At 34.9% G+C, this 19514-nt stretch overlaps 1 protein-coding gene across 1 annotated transcript in view; it reads right to left on the bottom strand.

Annotated features, from left to right (window-relative positions):
• AGL (amylo-alpha-1, 6-glucosidase, 4-alpha-glucanotransferase) overlaps positions 1-19514 on the bottom strand; it is a 73056-nt gene that overhangs the window by 41355 nt on the left and 12187 nt on the right. The window contains exons 3-13 of the mRNA XM_044238751.1: positions 19259-19469; positions 18534-18700; positions 17456-17659; positions 9077-9258; positions 8799-8910; positions 5297-5423; positions 4844-4946; positions 4656-4753; positions 3873-4012; positions 2210-2397; positions 474-597 (exon numbers count right to left, since the gene is read on the bottom strand). Coding sequence (XP_044094686.1) covers positions 474-597; positions 2210-2397; positions 3873-4012; positions 4656-4753; positions 4844-4946; positions 5297-5423; positions 8799-8910; positions 9077-9258; positions 17456-17659; positions 18534-18700; positions 19259-19469 — 1656 coding nt within the window. The remainder of the gene's footprint in view (positions 1-473; positions 598-2209; positions 2398-3872; positions 4013-4655; positions 4754-4843; positions 4947-5296; positions 5424-8798; positions 8911-9076; positions 9259-17455; positions 17660-18533; positions 18701-19258; positions 19470-19514) is intronic.

The raw sequence follows: 19514 nt of genomic DNA, 5'->3' as shown, positions 1-19514 counted from the left end.
TAAAACTGCTTTAAACATTTAAACAAATGTCTATTAGTTTAAGTGACCAAAATGTCTTTTCTATAATTGGCCACAGAAATGGCTCATGTAGGTAAAAGGGAACATATGTTGTTTATTAGGATGTTAGCCATATAGGATCTATGGGAAAAAATCTAAGATTCCATCATCTATCCAAGTAGGAGATGAAAACTAAATTTGTATATTTTCAAAAACAAAAAAATGCTGTTGTTCATGAATCATCAATTCATTCTACTCATCTTTCAATTTAAGAGGAGATGTTTTACCCCAGGAAAAGTGGAAACTTTTCCTGATAAAAACAGACTGAGATAGAGAAAAGTTGGTGTAGAGTTTTTAAGAGAACATTAACTATGTCAAATATTATTAAACATTGTATATAACGCTATTAAATGCCTTTTAATCTACTTATACAAAAACTAAAGCTTTAGATGGGAAATATACATCAACAAGCCTACCTCTTATTAGGGAACTAATGCCCAGTCTAGTAACAAAGATATTGTCCAGCTCTTCGCTTCCTGTGAACAGTTCGGCTACTACATACAAATTGGGTTGCAATTTTCTAGCAGCATCCAACATGTACTGTAAAAAGCACAGTCACAAATGTAACATAAAGAGAAAAGCAAGTGGGGGGTAGGAAAGGAGACAAGACTAGGCATGGATTTGACATGAAAATGTCATGGAACAAGACAAAATGGAAATTCAAGAAGAATTTCCAAATAAATTTAATTGTGCATATGTAAGAAAACATAAAAGGAACACAGGAAACAAGAAAATTCATAAAGAGATTAAAACAGTTAAAAAGGAAGATTAGATTTTGCAAAGATACAGAGACACAAAGGAGGAAAAAGGAAGAAGAAAAATGTTAGTGTCACATTAAAAAATGTAAACCATAACACTGTGATTCTGCTAGGCTTTCACCCTGTTTTATGTGTGTTTGTTTGTAATACCTCTAACCAGACTATTAATTTGCAGGCTTTTGACTAGGCCATTACTGGTAAATTTCCTGCTGGTGAATCATTTAGCTATTGCAAAGATTAGGTCTAACTACATTAAAAGCCAGATTTTCCTACAAATGGTAATCAGCTCTTAATCACAAACCAAATTGGTTCCAATTTTCTTAATATAATGTTTGCACAAAGGTTAATAAAATAATTGAAATTCTGTCAGCTAACAAGTAGGGTCCTAGAAGATTTTGTAACTTAAAAATTAACAAATTGAGTTTTAATTTTCTGTTTTGCCACAACGTTGCGATAGTTATATATATATATATATATATATATATATAGTGCAACAGCTATATAAAATATAGCTGTTGCTAAGAGCACAATAAGGAAAAACCTCTGCTAGTTTTTGGAACTAAAAAATATTCTACCGCTTTAACTAATGTTCACTAAATTCTTCCATATTAAATCAATTTTTCATCATTGGACTAAAATCATATTCATTATAATACTGCATTAAAATAACAGAAATAGATATTTTCCAGATAAGCATACATTTCCAAAGAACACTAAGTTGTCACTAGGAAGCTATCAAAGATCTTATAAACAGGATGCAAATTGTGTTTATAAAGCTGTATTAGATAGAAGATACTGCTATAAATTTTGGCATTGCCTCAGTTTCTATAAAAAGCCCAAAGAATGATAAACAACCTTCATGTTTACAATTACATTTTTATAAATAATCAATAAAGATGGAATCAATGAGGCTAAAACAAGCTTCAATATACTTTAATGTTAGTGCTTAAATAATAATATGTAACAAGTGACTTCATTGTCTATTAATATATTAAGAGCAATCAGAAAATAATAAGAATAAGATAGATACTTGCATATTATTAAAAGGATAATATTAATCCTTTAAAAGTTAATAATGAAATATTAGAAATATTTTAATAATATACATGGTGATATGGGTATGTATATATCATCAGAGACAATATAATCTATTTCCCTAAATTGAGATAAAAATATAAATGCATTAAACATTTTATAGCCCAGATATCCATAACTACTGCATCAAAAGATTTTGTTAGAATTGTGAAGTTATGCGTAAGTATTAAATACTACCACCAAATCAATGCTGGTGTCCAACTAGGAAAGAAAACACATACTTGCGTATTTTATTTAAGGAAAGCAAGGAAAGAGTACTACATTTCTTTGCTTAATGCAGATGAATTGTTTTTCTGTACCTCAGCTACATGAAGTGGTGTTGAGTGGCAGTTATCAAGACGCACTCCTTGGAAATAAGTTGCAGTTATCTCAGTGTATTTTTTCATGTGTGCCCAGAGAAAAGGACAGTCCTCTGGTTTATTTCCATAGCGTAATTTAACACTGTCTCCCCAGCAAATAAGTTCTCTCCTTAGATAAACGTCTGAGCCTGTTAAGAAAGGAGCTTGCTTTCAACAGTTCAAGAAATAACATGAAAACATTTACTTCAAGGAAACACTGTTTTTTTAAAAATCGTATTGTCTACTTCTATCCCAAACCATACACTGGTTAAAATTATGTCTTAAATGGTATGGTTATTTAAATCTATAAAGTTAAAAAATTAGTATTAATTTATATCTCATACCGATTTTGTTAAAATTTGACCTAGAGTCTCTTCTAAAAATGTGTACTTAGTGTAAAAAAAATCAAGTTGCTTCTTTTAAAGAAAATCAGTAATAGTAATATCACAGGCCCTTTGAAGACAGCATTCTACCAAAAACATTTCTTCTTCAAAGATTTAGTTATTTATTTGAGAGAGAGATGGACAGCATGAGCAAGAGAGGCAGAAGGAGAGGGAGAGAAACTCAAGCAGACTTCCTGCTGAGAGCAGAGCCTGATGCGGAGCTCAATCCCACAAACCCCGAGATCAGGGCCCACACTGAAATCAATGGTTGGACACCTAGCCAACTGAGCCACCGAGGTGCACCTCTACCAAAACCATTTAAAGCTGTGTTTCTACCTCGTTACGCATTTTGGCAATAGGTTACATTAAATCCATGGCATGCAGTAGAATGCCTTTTTGCATTTAGAAAGGAGAAGGCAGAGATACTTAAACCCAAAGTACATTCTTTAAGAAAAATGAGATTTTGAATTAGAAAAAGACTTCTCATTCAAAAAGACTTCTAAATGTTGAAAAACATATTGATAGGTGCCCAGCAAAATTCTGTCTGACAAAGAAATGACTGTAGAAAAAGAAAATGCTGGGAGTGAAAGGGAAACCTAAAATTAGTTTTTAGTGTAATTTCTATTCAAATACCTTAATACCCCTCTGGTTAATGAATGAAAATATCTCTTATGGCAATATAGTTGTAATAGCATGGTCTCGTATGTATTTTTTTTTTCAAATACTTTATTTATTTATTTGACAGAGAGAGAGAGATCACAAGTAGACAGAGAGCCAGGCAGAGACAGAGGGGGTAAGCAGGCTCCTTGCTAAGCAGAGAGTCCCATGCGGGGCTCCATCCCAGGACCCCGAGATCATGACCTGAGCCAAAGGCAGAGACTTAACCCACTGAGCCACCCAGGCGCCCCTCGTATGTATTTTTTAAAATGCAATAGATTAAAATTTTAACCATATAAAATCTTATTTAGAACCATTATATAAAATAGATAGATAAAAGCCATTCTGGTTGAGCATATAAAGACTAGGAGGGGAAAAAGGGGAAAAGGAAAAAATGAATCCCACTCTTCCTGTTCATACCTTCTCTTCTCTCTCAAACTGTATGCACTCTGGCATCTCTGTGATGAAACAGTTTTAGAACTATTACCTTGGTGGGGAAAAAAGTCAATGAAACAGTTTGTATTTGGAGTTTGCTGTAAACTTTTCTCTCCCTATCCACAGAGAAGTTAACAAAAATGATATACCTGGTTCAGCAAAGTTTCGAAGGGGATCATCTCCCATTACCCATCCATTATGCGCCATCAGAAAACAAGCTTTATTTGGGTTATGAATCATAGATTCTTCTGCAGAGAGGGTCATTTCTTCATATGGGAATGTAAAATACCTATGGAGATACAATTAAATATTAAATCCATACAGAGAGATTCTTTGGAGAGAATTTAAATTAGTAATATTAAAATTAAAACTCCTCCTTAACAAATAGAATAAATTAGTCTTACATTATAGGAAATAAACTTTTTTACAGCTCAAAAATCTTCAGAAGACTTTCTGAGTAGATCTATTAAGATTTGAGAAATGGGAAGTCAGCATTATAGCATTATCTGGTTAACAGTTTAAATAATAAATTAAAAATTTAATAAAATTACTAAGAAAATCATTGAAATATTGGTGTTAGTTTTGCAAGAGGTTTTACTACCCTTTAGTTGCCTAATCTGTGCTGCACATTACCTACAAGATAAGGATCTAAATGCTGGCTCAATTTGATTAACTTTGAATTTACTAGTAAGTATATAGTCCTCCAGAAACATTAATGTAATGTTTATAAACTGATTCATACTGATGATAGTTTCTTTAAGGACTGGCCTAACAAAGTTAATATTAACCCTAGTTACCAAATCAAAACTTCTATTTCAGTTAAAAAATGTACTGAAGTCACAGATGGAAGGAAAACATTCAGATTAATTTAAAAAGTTAAATCCAATATTCAATTTTTAACCTTTAATGAAAAGAAAATGAAAATGAAATACCTGGTAACTAGAGGATGTTTTCTAGTGACAGGTCCTAATTTAGGGCCATGGCCAGCCAGTCGTTCATAAAACACATTTCCCAAAAGGCAATTAACTACCTGAAACACATTAAATTATGTATCTCAGTAAAAACAACCACAAACAGTATTAAGACTCAAAGAAAAACAGCAGTTCAAAGTAGGTGAAACCTGTTCCTGATGATAGTTCATGAGTTGATGCTTCTCTGAATTTAACTCCTCAATTCTCTTACGGAACCAATTACAGCATTCATCAATTGCAGCTGGGCCCTTGCTAGAGCAGAGAGAGCAATACATGCTGAATATTTAATGGTTTTAAAATTCTACATTTAAAACTTTTCTAACAAGGGTCACAGAAATTTATTTCCTTATTTGAAACTTCAAACATATTCATCAGGATCTTAACTAATGGCTGAAGAAGTTTTCCAACTGTAAAAAATATTATATAAACATATAGGAACATGGCCTACCACACAGAAAAAAGAGGAAAACATCATGCATTTGAACTAGCAGAATTATGGTGAATTACTTTTTTTTGATTTTCTATTCAGGATTTTAATACTAGCTGTAAAGATCTGTAGGTAATATTATCCTTTATCTCATAGGAAAAAATTCATAACATACTCATGTGGTATGAAAGTTGCTAGTGCAATGTTCATATCTACAGTACAGCCAAGCCTTCTGTATTCAGGATCCTGAATAATCTTAAGGTGTTCCTTTGGATCAGGCTTGGTGGTTATTTTCCTATTTCCTAAAAGAAAGAAGAGATGATATCTTAAATGCAAATATCCACAGGGAGATTTTAACTGTTACTGATATTCAAATTTTAGTATACAGTATTTTTTTACAGAAAATAAAACAAATGTTTATTTATTTCACAAACATCCTTCCTACCTCCCCCCATCTTCTTACACACCACCTAACACACACACACACACACACACACACACACACAAGTATACACATAGGGAAGGAGGAGAAGAGAGAGATTGGAAGGGAGAACATTATAGAAGAAAAACACAGGGATTCCTATCACTTCAAACTCTGCCCCACTTCTCTGCCTCAGTCAGTTTTCTCTTACTATAATTTTTAGGGCATTAAGGATGTGGGTAGTACAAATTTTCCTTCTAGGTGTTACCAAATACACTAATATCAGGAGTTCCTTTTCTTCAAAGATTAGTTTCTATTCAGAAGTCAGTCTTATTAATGACTTTCTTTGCATTCTCTGAAAGAAACACACTGGCTAGTTTTTATACTTTTTTCCTTTTTACCAATAAGCATATTCCTTATATAATAATAAAAAATGCAAATGTAAATAAATGTTTTGTGGGAAGAATTTTTATCCCTTTGCTGGAACTTGTTCCTGATAAATTAGATGTTATGCAGGATTGCCTCCACTGGGTTTGATTTTATTAATTTATTATTATTATTCTTTTTAATGTTTCTTTTTAAATTTCAAATCAATTAGTTAAAATATAGTGTATTATTAGTTTCAGAGGTACAGTTTGGTGATTCACCAGTTGTACATAACACCCAGTGCTCATGACATTCAGTGCACTCCTTAACTGGGCTTGCTTTTATATTAACTAGCTAACATCTGACTTACTCTAAAGAGACCTTGAAGTGGCTTATAAAAGCACAAACAAAATAAATAAAATATAAATAGATTCTCAAGATTTAGTTTCTGAGGTTCATTTGGAAGAGTATATATATTACACCTACCAGTGGAGCACCTAGGTTGCTCAGCGGGTTAAGCGTCTGCCTTTAGCTCAGGTCATGATCCCAGGATCCTGGGACTCAGCCCTGCACTGGGCTCCCTGCTCGGCAGGGAGTCTGTCTCTCCCTTTGCCCCTCCTCCTGCTCATTCTCTCTCTCAAATAAATGAATGAAATCATTAAAAAAAATAAAGAAAAAGGAAAAAAAAACTGCCAGGAAGTGTTTGAAAAAAAGAGAAGCTTATACAATCAGTGTAAGGGATAAAAAAGTCTTTAGTATTGATAGAATGGAATAGTACACATAACAAATCCACATACGTTTAGTATATGACTACACTATGAAGTCTTTATGGTGTACCACAAATCAATATAAAAGGATGGATTATCAACTCAATGCCATTTTTTGAATAAAAATATTTATATAATACACAAAAATAAATTCTAGGTGTGTTGATCATTTCTTTATTTTTAAAGGTTTATTTATTTGAGAGAGAAAGTGTGTGTTTGTGGTAGAGAGGTGCAGATGGAGAGGGAGAGAGAGAATCCTCAAGGTGACTCCTTGCTGAGTGTTGAGCCCGATGCTGGGCTGGATCCCATGACCCTGAGATCACAACATGAGCAAAAATCAAGAGTCAGATGCTTAACTGACTGAGCTACCCAGACATCCCTTGAACACTTAAATATAAAAAAAATAAATAAGATTATTAGAAGAAGACAGAATTTTTTTAAGAAAACAGAATGTTGATGGAAGATTTTTTGTAAGCGTGATGTGAAATTAGAAGCTATAAAAGACTAACATTTTTGAGTATGCTGAAAAAAAAAAACCCCATAATCAAGAATTAAAAGATCAACAGCATACTAGGAGGACATATTTGAGGCCAGCATAACAATTACCAATATAATAAGTCAATGTGAAAAAGTCAAACAGCCCAATAAAAAATAGGGAAATAGGAAAGAACATTAATAGACAATTAATTAAAGATCTATAAGTGGCAAAGCAACATGTGAAAAGGTAATTCACTAATGAGCAAAGAACTACAAATTAAAATAATGTTTTGCCTGATTGACAAACATTATAAAGATTAATGGTGTCTAATGCTAATGAGGGTATAGTTAATGATAGTGTAAACTGGTACAACTCATTTTGAAAAGCAACTGGACAATACTTCTTGTTAATTTATCATTAAATTTGTATACTCTTTGACCAGGAAATTCTACATCTAACAATTTATCTTAATTTATCCTGCAGATTTATTCACCTAAGTAAAGATAACACATATAAGGATATATAGGATATATCCTTATAAGGATAACACATATAAGGATATATATATATCCACATATGAGGATATATATATAATACAGTTTATAAGGATATAAGTTCTACAAAAGTAAGGGCTTGCTATGTTCACCACTGAATCTCCATGCCTGGAAGATTGCCTAATATGTACTAGGTGGTTCAAAAGGTATGCATTAGGGTGCCTGAGTGGCTCAGTTGGGTTAAGCAACTGCCTTCGGCTCAGGTCATGATCCTGGAGTCCTGGGATCGAGTCCCACATCGGGCTCCTTGCTCTGCGGGGAGTCTGCTTCTCCTGCTGACCTCTCTACTCTCATGCTCTCTCTCTCTTTCTCTCAAATAAGTAAATAAAATCTTAAAAAAAAAAGGTATGCATTAAATGAATGAAAGAGTGAATGATGAAGAAAACTGGAAATAATCTATCAAGAGGGCTAAAGAGAGATGCCTGACTGGCTTGGTTAGTAGAGCATGTGTCGGGGTTGTGAGTTTGGGTCCCATCCTGCGTGCATAAATTATTTAAAAATAAAATCTTAAAAAAAAAAAAGGTTAAGGGCACCTGGGTGGCTCAGTCAGTTGAGTGTCTGACTATTGCTTTTGGCTTGGGTCATGATCTCTGGGTCATGGAATCAAGCACCACATCGGGATCTATATTAAACAGGAAGTCTGCTTGAGATTCTCTTTCTCCGCCTTTCCCTTTCCCTCTGCCTCTCCCCCTGCCCCAATGCTCCCCATCTCACTCTCAAAATAAATAAATAAATCTTAAAGAAAATAAAAACAGTGTATTCCTCTCTAGAGGTTATTGGCAGCTGCAGTAATCTGCTCACTACCTTGCACTCATGCACTTAACAAACTTATATTGAACTCTACTATATTCTGAGTATTGTGCTAAGGAACCAATAGTAAGAAACAGTCCCCAAGAGAAATAATTATGTATTATTATGACATGCCCTTTAGATATCTCTGCTAACTCTCAGGACTACATTTTATAATAACACAAATATATAATAATAACAGATTTAATAATGTCTTAGCCAGAGAAAAGAAGGGTTATCCCTTTAAGAGTAATAATAAATTTCTTAAAATTGCTAGAAACATTCTAATGTATATTCTTTACCTTGTGTAAGAAGTCCTCTAAATTGCTCAACTGCTTTGTAAACATCTACTTGGAAAAATTCCCAGAGCTGAATTTTTGGAAAAATATCTTCCCAAATTACTTTTCGAATGCACTGAAAAATTTCAATAGTTAAAAAAAGATATATTTAAAATATTTTCACTAAATATTATTTTTCAAATTAAATATAGACTCTAAATAATTTTCAACCATACATTTACTTTGTATTTTAGAAATTTTGTTATTCTGTTTTAGTGTGGTGCTCCTCTATACATACTGACATTCATTTGATGATCATTTTCAATCAAAGCCGGTATTCCTTTTTCTTTGTATTTTCCTTCTGCAACGTCACAGGATAAATGCCACAGTGCTCTGTCTAAGACCCAGGCAGGCTTTAAGTGTGGAGAATTTACAAGATTATATGCACATTCTGGATGTTCTTGGATCCATCTACTATTAGTGGCTTAAATAAAAAGGAAAAATAAAGGAATATCTTGTAATTAAAGTGAAGTTAGTATCTATGTTAAGTTTAAAGATGAAATAAAATATCAATATCCACCACTCATTGTCTTATTATATATTAGACAATATTTAAATGTCATAGTATATTATATAAAGTATATATTACATTTCTTCATCAAATATTTAATATTTGTTTAAATTTTTATTACAATTTATGATATTGTAATGTGAAAAACACTTTTTTGGTTGTGGTATCCTGTAATCCACTTCACCATACCTTTTTACTTTCTGTTGTAGGAATTTTTAATTGTTGTAAGATGCAATTCTGACTTATTAACACTCCTGTAAAAACAAGTTTATTATTGTGGGAGTTAAGAATGGCCTTGTCCAGGGCGCCTGGGTGGCTCAGTGGGTTAAGCCGCTGCCTTCGGCTCAGGTCATGATCTCAGGGTCCTGGGATTGAGTCCTGCATGGGGCTCTCTGCTCAGCGGGGAGCCTGCTTCCCTCTCTCTCTCTGCCTGCCTCTCCATCTACTTGTGATTTCTCTCTGTCAAATAAATACATAAAATCTTTAAAATGAAAACTATTAAAAAAAAAAAAAAAGAATGGGCTTGTCCTTGGTCCATTTTGATGATCCTTGAGTCAACTACATTTTGGAACATTCCTTCTAAGCCTGAAAAACATCTTTCCCTGAAAGCCAGACAAGGCTTCTGTCCCAATCTTCAGAACTCCAAATGTCATTTACGCATTTTTTCCTACGTAATCATTTCTTCCTCTATTTTGGGGGAGGGGGGAAGGAAGGTGAGTTTCTTTCCTCTGGATCTTTAAATACCATTATATCTCCCTAAGGCTAAGAATACAAACAAATATACATCCCATTGAAACACAGTTATTTCTCTGCCTTCTATAGTCTGTTAGTTTCAAGACCAAACGTCTAGAAAATCCAACCTGTATCTGCCGCTTCCACCTTCTCCCCACAGTCTTGTTCCTTTTCCACTGCAATCGGCTGCTGCATCCAGCACTCCACTGAGGTTACTCTAATCATGAGATTTAGTGCGGCTTTCTCAACTTTATCCATTTAACCTCTATCACATTTGCCATTACTGATTACTCCCTCACTGATTTATAAAATACTTCTTCCTTGATGTACAAAAGGTATTATTATCTTGGTGGGTTTTTTATTTTTCCTTCTCTCTTCTGGTCCTTCCTTTCTCATTTCCGCTAAAACTTTGAGGGAGGTTTGGTACATCTTAGTCCTTCTCTTTCTTTGAACAGAGTCCTTCTCTTTCTTTTTCATCTCACCACCTCTTCTAGTACCCACATCTCAAACCAGTTCCAGCTCCAACAAGGCCCAGGCACATCTACCCAAGCATTGGGTAGCATTGCCTGAGGACATCATATTAACTCAAAATCCATTCACATGTTTACATATATCTACACTCAGAATGTAATCTATTCCAGGCACTGTTCTGGGAGATGGATATTCTGCAGCAAAAGTGAACAAGGCTCCTGTCCTCATGGAGCTCCTGTCTTCATGGAGCTTTTTCATTCTAGAGAGGTGAGTTGGTTGGCTTTGTTTTGTTGTGCTTAGACAATTCTGATGGAAGAAAACTCTCTCACAGGCAACTTCTTTGCATAGCTAAATTTGAATGGTTAATGAGATACATTGTTTTAGTAAGACTGATAAAAGTGAGGCCAAGAAACTGCTCTGTTTCTTTTAAAAGGGTGTAGCTTACATCTTATCCATTTATATCAGTAAGTTCAGAATCAGAATCAGAGGAGTTCTGCAAAGTATTCCACCTATTTACAATAGTAAAGAATATTTGTTTTAATTTTTAAATAAACAGAATTTATACATATTCTGTTTCATCTTTAAAATAGAATAATGGGGGCGTCTCAGTGGCTCAGTCGTTAAGTGCCTACCTTCGGCTCAGGTCATGATCCCAGGGTCCTGGGATCGAGCCCCACATGGGGCTCCCTACTCAGCGGGAAGCCTGCTTTTCCTCTCCCACTCCCCCTGATTGTGTTCCTGTTCTTGCTGTCTCTAACTCTCTGTCAAATAAATAAATAAAATCTTTAAAAAAATAAAATAAAATAGAATAATGCCCCGAATTCATACTGAGGAGCATGAGTGGTTAATGTACATGAAACAAAAAGTAATAACAACTATCGAATACCCTACCATATGCCAGGTAAATATACTACTTTATCAATCCTCATGTCCTACCACATGATGTAGGACTTACTGTTATGTTCCTTTAACAGATGAGGAACTAAGGCACGGAGAGATAAGTAACCCAGCCAAAGTCATATAGCTAGGAATGAATTTAGGAAAGTTTCTTCAGATTCATCTGCAATCTTAACCAGATGAATGTGTTCATGCCTCAGTCAGCTGAGCACCATTACAATTCTTATAGAGTTTAAAAATCATTATTATTTTTAGTTTCAGTCATTTAGTAAGTAATATAGTACATAATTTATTTTTTAATTATTTATTTATATTCATAATAAACACTTAAAGACAGGATATATAAGAAACAGAGATGTTGTAATAACAGTTAAATTAATAATTCTCAAAAATCGGGCGCCTGGGTGGCTCAGTGGGTTGGGCCGCTGCCTTCGGCTCGGGTCATGATCTCAGGGTCCTGGGATCGAGTCCCGCATCGGGCTCTCTGCTCAGCAGGGAGCCTGCTTCCTCCTCTCTCTCTGCCTGCCTTTCTGCCTGCTTGTGATCTCTCTCTGTCAAATAAATAATAAAATGTTTAAAAAAAAATAATTCTCAAAAATCAACTTAAGCTGGCTTTCCCTAGATTCATCATCAGTTATTAGAATTCAAGATGTAAGAGAAAAATGTAATGATAATTGTATCATTTGGATTTTCATTTATTAAGAACCCTAAAGCTATCCTAATTTTTAAATGGTAAAATCCGGAAACTTTGTTACTTATTTTTTTGAAAGAATATCAAGTATAAAATGAAGGAATTCTAAACCTTAGCTAATAAAGTATTATTTCTAATTCTGCAATAAAGAGAAGCCAACCCAAACTATATCTTAATATACACCAAAATTAAAAATGAAACATGGATTTCTAAAGTGGTACTGTGAGGAACTTAGCAAACATTCTCCCCAGCACAACCACAATTTAAATAGCAAAAATTTTAAGTATAATCACTTAAAGTCTCTGGAAATTGTCTTAAGGGCATTCAGCATATGGAGAAACACTTATTCAAGAAAATCTACTAACTTTCAGTAAGAAAGCAAGAGTCTGTGGCATTTGAACTACAATCTACTCCCTTAACCTTCCCAACCAGCTATGTGTTAATGGAAGCTCTGTGCCAGGTGCTCTATTTTAGGCAGGCATGGCCAACATGGAGACTTCCTCTTCCTACCATTCCCAGTCTGGGGTTAAAGTTTCATGCTGGGAGAGGCAGGCTGCCCATGTTCTCACACTTCCTCTAGCCCCATTTTGTAGAAGCTCTATTCCAAGTAGGCAGGAAAAGAAAATCTAGTCTCTTTTCCTCCACTTCAGCCACCCCTTCCTCTGCCCCCTGGTAGGGTGGACATCCCACCTAGCTGTGGGAGGCCAAGAATACTGAGACTCCAATTGCCTCTGAAAGTTGGAGCTTACTTGTAGGGTGAAGGTCCCACGTGGGAGGACAACTGAAAAGATCAGGGATTGCTACCTCCTGCCTTGTGTGCCCCCAGAATGAGATGGTACCTGGGGAAAAGTGATCTCATCCCCAGCTCTGGAGCAGCAGCACAGGTGTTCCGCTCAGGGAGAAAGACAGGCCATGAAGATGAAGGGCTCTGCCTGAAAGGGCTGAATTTGTTTGGAAGAGTGAGTGAAGAACTCCATGCATAAGGGCATTACTGAAAATTATGAAGACCTTGGTGGGGAGCAGTTGAAAGAATGCTGGTAGCTCCATGATACAAGAAAAACATCAGAGCAAACAAACAAGTTTAACAGCACCCAGGAAAGCAGGGAAAGAGAAAGCAGAGGACAGCCCTCCTGGGCTGCATCCACTCAGAAGCAATTCTATAGGACATGGGAAAGACTTGAAAAACATTCCTCAGATCCTATACAGACCCATCAACAGAGGACAACTCACTAGCAAAGGGGCTTAAAGACAACCTCTACCCAAACATTAAATGAACACTAACCTACAGAGACCCAGGGTGAATCCTAGGAAGCCAGGCTTAAAAATAAAATCACATTTATCTTTGGCAGTCTGGAAGACCATATGTATGCCCAAGGCTGTGTGATCTCTAGAGCAACCAGAGAGGGAACCTCCAGGGCTCCGGTCCTTGGTAAATCTTTATCCATCCTTTTACTGTGGACCTCTTGGTATCTTTGAATGTAGAGTGTGTTGCCTGTAGACAGCATATAGTTGGCTTTTGTTTTTCCAATAACACTGACAGCCTTTGCCCTTCAAAGTACAGGCACATCTTGGAGATATTGTGGATTTGGATCCAGACCATTGCAATAAAATGAAAATTGCAATAAAGCAAGTCAAACAATTTTTTTGGTTTCCCAGTGTATATAAAAGTTAATTTTATATTATATTGTAGTCTATTAAGTATGCAATAGCATTATATCTAAAAAAGCAATGTATATACCTTAAATAAAAAAATAATGTTTAAAAATGCTGTTATCTGAGCTTTCAGCAAGTCATAATCACAAATCCCTGACCACCATAACAAATATAATGATGAAGAAGTCTGAATGATGAAAAGTTTGGCAAAAGTTACCAAAATGTGACACAGAAACATGAGGTCATGAGGTCAGCAAATGCTGTTGGAAAAATGGCATCAATAGACTTGTTTGATGCAGGTTGCCACAAAACTTCAATTTGTTAAAAAAAAAAATCAAGCAATAACTGAGAAGTGCAAAAAAAATGAAGCACAATCATACAAGGTATGAATTACTTTACAAATTCCCTGGATCTTTGGCTTACAAATTTTTTACTATGCTGAGTGAGGCTATCTTTGTTAAGTTACTTAAAATACACTGAGCTTTAGTACACGTAGATTAATTTTTGTTTAATCAAATTTTAAAGGTTCGGAAGTTTCCAGCCATTACTTTTTCAAGTGTTTTTTTCTGTTCTTTTCTTTCCTCTCCTTCAGATATTTCCATGATGCATGTTGGTATGCTTCAAGATGTCCCACCTTTCATTGGAGCTCTATTCATTTTTATCTTCTTTCTTCTGCTCTTCAAAATGTATAATCTCTGTTCACTGATCCTTTATTCTGTCAACTCAAATATACTGCTGAATACCTCTAGTGAGTTTTTTAATTTTGGTTATTTACTTTTCAACTCCAGAATTCTCAATTGGTTATTTTTTAAAATTTCTATTTACTGATACTCTCTATTTGATGAGATAGAATGATCCTATCCTCCCCTTTACTGCTATAACCTTTTTTTTTTTAATTCTCTAAATATATTTATAATAGTTGCTTTGAAGTCTATATTGGCTAAGTATGACATCTAGGACTTTTTAAAGGCAATTTCTGTCACCTGCTTTTTTTCTTGTGTATATGGGTCACACTTGCTTTTCTTTGCATTTCTCAATTTTTTGTTGCAAACTGGGCAATTTAGATAGCATACTGTAGCAACTCTGGATATTGAGCCCATTCCTTCCAGGAATTGGAAGGAATTGGCTGCCTGTTTGTAACTTGGTTAGACTGTTCCAGTGATGTCTATTTCCCCTGCAGTGTGCAGCCACTGATGTTGTCACTCAGAGGACGCAGCTGGGGCCAAGGGCAGTCAGCATGGGATGAGAGTGGTTTTTAGCACGGTTGTCTTAACTGTCTCTTTCCCTGAACTTTGTTAAGTTGTTTGCCTCTGCTAAAATCACACTGTTACTCTCTTGTGCTATTATTTTTGATAATAGGCTGGAGCATAAATTGCTCCACAGTCTGATCCAATTAAATTTGGATCCTTTGGCGGGGATAATCCCTGAGGCCAGTCTTTGAGACTTGTCTGACCCCAGGGAAACTGTTCTTAGCTGTCTCTTTCCCTGGTTCTTTTGGTTAAACTACTGGCTGGCCTATGATTTAATATGTTGCTCTCACGGTGATACCAGCCTCCCCTTGTTTACCACCAAAGTCTCCACTATTTCCAAAAGTGTCCCATGACAGGTACCAAATAACATCAATTTCATTCTTAGTCTGTTCTTACTGCACATCTCCTCCTCTGGGCAGAATGCTTATGACACTGCTCTATAGCTGTTGGCAGGAACTGTAGCCTCTGGTTTTTTTTGCTTACCTCTCTTGGTATGGAACCTCCATCCCATGAGCAAGCTGAGGCAAGGGCACCTTGTCCTGTCACGCACGGGGTAAAGTTTTTCCCCTCTGAGTGGAGTGGGGTTGGATGAAGGAAGGGAGCCCAAGACCTCTCAGCTGTTCTTGCCCAGAATAGAGTTTATGCAACAGAGTGCTGGAGTTGGGAGGGGCATGAGAAATGCTGGAAGCCTGCCTATTTCAACTGTAGCCTATGCTGGGAGTTGAAGAGAAAAGAAGCCTTGTGTTTCCAGCTGTACCTGTCAGGAGTAGACCTATCATCATTCTGAGCTGGGGCAGGGAGAAGCAGGTCCTGGTTCAAATGTCACAGACTATCACTGCTCCTACTGAGAGTTTGTAGATTTTCTTATATGCTTCTCCATATGCTGAATCCCATTAGAACAATTTCCAAAGACTTTAAACAGTTTTTTAAAAATAATTTTTATCAGTTGTTTTGCTGGGTAGAGGGTCTGTGAAGCCCTCACACTGCTAATCTGGAAGTTGACTCCCCTGGATAGTAACTTTACAATAAAAACCTGTTTTCACAGAAAGGACATTATGATTTATAACACTTTCCAATTTAAGGCTGAAGCAAAATTCACTTTTTTATATTGCACAGACTCTCTCAAAGGCCTTAGAAATACAGTCTCTGATACAGACTGCTACTGTACTCCGATTTTTTTCTCCCCTTGTTTCTTTAGTAACAGAATTCCCAAGGTTCAGCTGTACATACAGCTGATAGGCTACACTGTAAGACTCCGTTGCAGCTAGGTGTGACAAGAGAAAAAATCCTGTCTGACAAAATGTAAGTATGTGTGTATGTGTGTGTGTGTGTGTGTGCACGTGCACACACATATATAATATATAATACATATATATTAATATAATATATATATCAGATCATGCCCTTAAAAGGTATGACTTCTTTTCCTCATTTCCATTGGTTGAGGGTGATATTGGGAACTAAATGGCCATATATTTGATTAAGAGTTGGAAGCAAAGTGTTGGAGATAGAGCAATGTGAGAGAAAGAACCTCGTTCCCTATTACCATTGAGCTACTATATCAGTCTTGGGATGCCTAGCTCATCTTTTATAAGAAATAAATACAGTTTCAGTCTTGTCTCTTTGTTTTTATCTCTTTGTTAAAGCTGCCTACACCATATCCTAACTACCTATAATGCCATTATGTAGCTTGATAAGAATAATATTATAGATGTTAAAGTAATTATCAATAATGTCAACTTTTCAAGTGAAGAACACTGAGTTCTTATATATTAGGAAGTTTTCACTGGGGCATTGAGAGAAGATAATATTTGCAAGGCACGCTGGATTAAACTGAAAGCTGATCATGGCCAGAGGCTTCTCCAGGCCCAGCTGTTCTAACAGGTGATTGGACCAATCATCTCCCTGAGGATCACCAGTTGGGAAGCTCTGATACAATTTATAGAACTGTATATTGGTAAAGAATCGTGGGATTCAAATGAGTTAACTTTAATAAATCCTTTTAGCATGTAAGGGGTATAATTTTTAGATTTAACTTCTAAGAATTTACTAATAAGAGTCATTAGTTTTTTCAAATAAATACTATAGTACCAGAGCTGTTGCTACATGGGATTCACATGTTAGTCTGCAAAGTATTAATACTGCAAGTTGAAATATGTGATCCTATGTCTCTTCTATGATCACTCTCTTATTTTTTAATTATCACATTGAAAATACATGCTGACTTTATCTTCAATGACACTGTTTTCTTTGAAAGAAAAAAAAGTGGTACTATACAAAGTGATTTTTAAATTGAAGGACACTTGTGCATCATTTGTGTTTTCAAAATTTATGTTATATAAAACCATAAGAAATAAAATAACCAGACTATAATATTTCCATCAAAATTAATGGAAGTAGTTAATGAAGCTCATACCAGTATGGTTGTAGACAACATCAGTAATACAAAGAATATTCCATTCCTTTTTCAATTTTTCCACTAGTTGTCCAACATCATTCCAGGTATACTTTTTATTAGGTCTTGAAAAGTCAGGATTTAATTCTAACTGGTTGGCAAGGGAGTAGCATGATCTAGATAGTCCAAGAGTCTGTAATGGGGTAAAATGAATCATGTTGTAACCTGCAACACAAGAAAATAAACAAAGACCACTGTTAGTAAAAAAAAAAAAAAAAGACAAACTAAAACTAAGCAATATATAATTTTAAACTTCCTTATGTAATTCTACCTAGCAAGGCAATCATGAAACTAGAAAAGGAGTCAAAGACTAGTGTTCAAATCCTACCTGTACCCCAAGTGACTTCAAGCAAGTCTACTTAAATCTTTCAGAATACCAGTGTGCTCATATATAAGACAGAGAGAGTGAGAAAATGCATTTGAAAAAAATCATGGTACACAGTGCGTAGTTATTATTAGGAGTTCGATTTATATTCGTTGGATGTACATATAATACATGTAGAAAATATATTTTATATAAGTATATCAGCATGTCTTGCTCCTACTTTTAATCCTCCAGTGTACTTGTGTTCTGTTTCAATTATGTCAGTGAATGTATCTCTTTCCTCATATTATATTCAACTTGAAAAAAGTAGAAAATTAATATTACCCTTTGCATATACCCTTTGTATATGGGGTAGCACATACCTTCTATATAGATGATAGTTACTCAATGCTGAATTAAAGTTATATACAATAGTAATACATTTTCCAAAACATTTTAATAATTTACTACTAATTTTTATATGTCAAAGCAAAGTCTTCTAGACAATAATGATCTCATTTTATTATTAGAGTTCCTTATTTTACTGAGTCGAACCATATAATGTACTATTCTAGTAGGTTAAAAGTGGTTGCCTTAACAACTTTATATGATTCTATTTACATTACTAAATATACAAGAAACAAAATTAAAAAGAGAATCAAAGCTTTTGAAATCTGTATCACAGAGGATAATTATATTTATTTTAAAAAAGAAAAGAAAGATAACTGACATTACCTGATTCTTTTGCAACCCTAAGTCTGCTTTCCCATTCATCAAAAGGTCCCAGACATTTGGCTAAAAACGTCTGGAGTGTAACACAGTCCAAAGGTAACACATGATTATCAGCACCAACATGTAAAACAGGATCCACAACTATGTAACCCCCACCACTTTTCTCATTTCTAAGGAGAAAACAAAACAAAAACTTCTCAATTAATGATAGAAAAAAATCCTCATCTGATAGTCTGATTTTTCTAATGAGAAGTGGAATTGTCCCATTTAAAAATATATTTCTAAGAACATAAAATCATTTACAAAGTTGCAATGAAACTCAATGGAAAAGCCTCATTTTATCTTCTTCTAATCTCTACATAATAATATAATATATATAACATCTAATAATGCTGCTTTAAGGAAAAATAAGTGTACTAAAATCTATCAGTAATATCAACAGCACTCAAGCAAAGAGCATCTTATAATGAAGTTATATGAAAAGACTAGAATTTTCAAGCGTTTACTTAAAAAAATATTCTGAATCTGCAATAAGTCTTATAATTACTTCCTAGGAATTAAAAAATCATATTCTATTTGCATCTCAAAAAATCCCGTAAAAATTGCACTGCCATGGTTTGTATAGTAACTTTTTACAAGCTGGATAATTTAACTAGATAAAATAAATTAACTTTTATCCCACATTTCCCACGTTAACTTTTATACCCACATACAGACACCTGACTTACCCTTGAAGGAAGTAATACTGAAATGATCCAGCTTGCTGAAGATTAAGTTTACAGTATTTATCGGAATCATCTTCTCTCTCTGTTGGATTTTCCCATTCCAGGGAACGGAATTTTTCTCGATTAAATGCTTCTCCAGGAAATGGGTAATTTGTATACACAGTAACTGCTTTTCCCTGTAAAGTGGGGCCTAATCGGAACTGTAGTTCGAACCCTAAACAAAAAGCACATTTCAATAAACTCGTTGTAGGAACTTAAA

This window comes from Neovison vison, chromosome 2 (genome assembly GCF_020171115.1).
Source record: "Neovison vison isolate M4711 chromosome 2, ASM_NN_V1, whole genome shotgun sequence".
NCBI classification, from domain to species: Eukaryota; Metazoa; Chordata; class Mammalia; order Carnivora; family Mustelidae; genus Neogale; species Neogale vison.
This window is presented reverse-complemented; position numbering and strand designations above follow the sequence as displayed.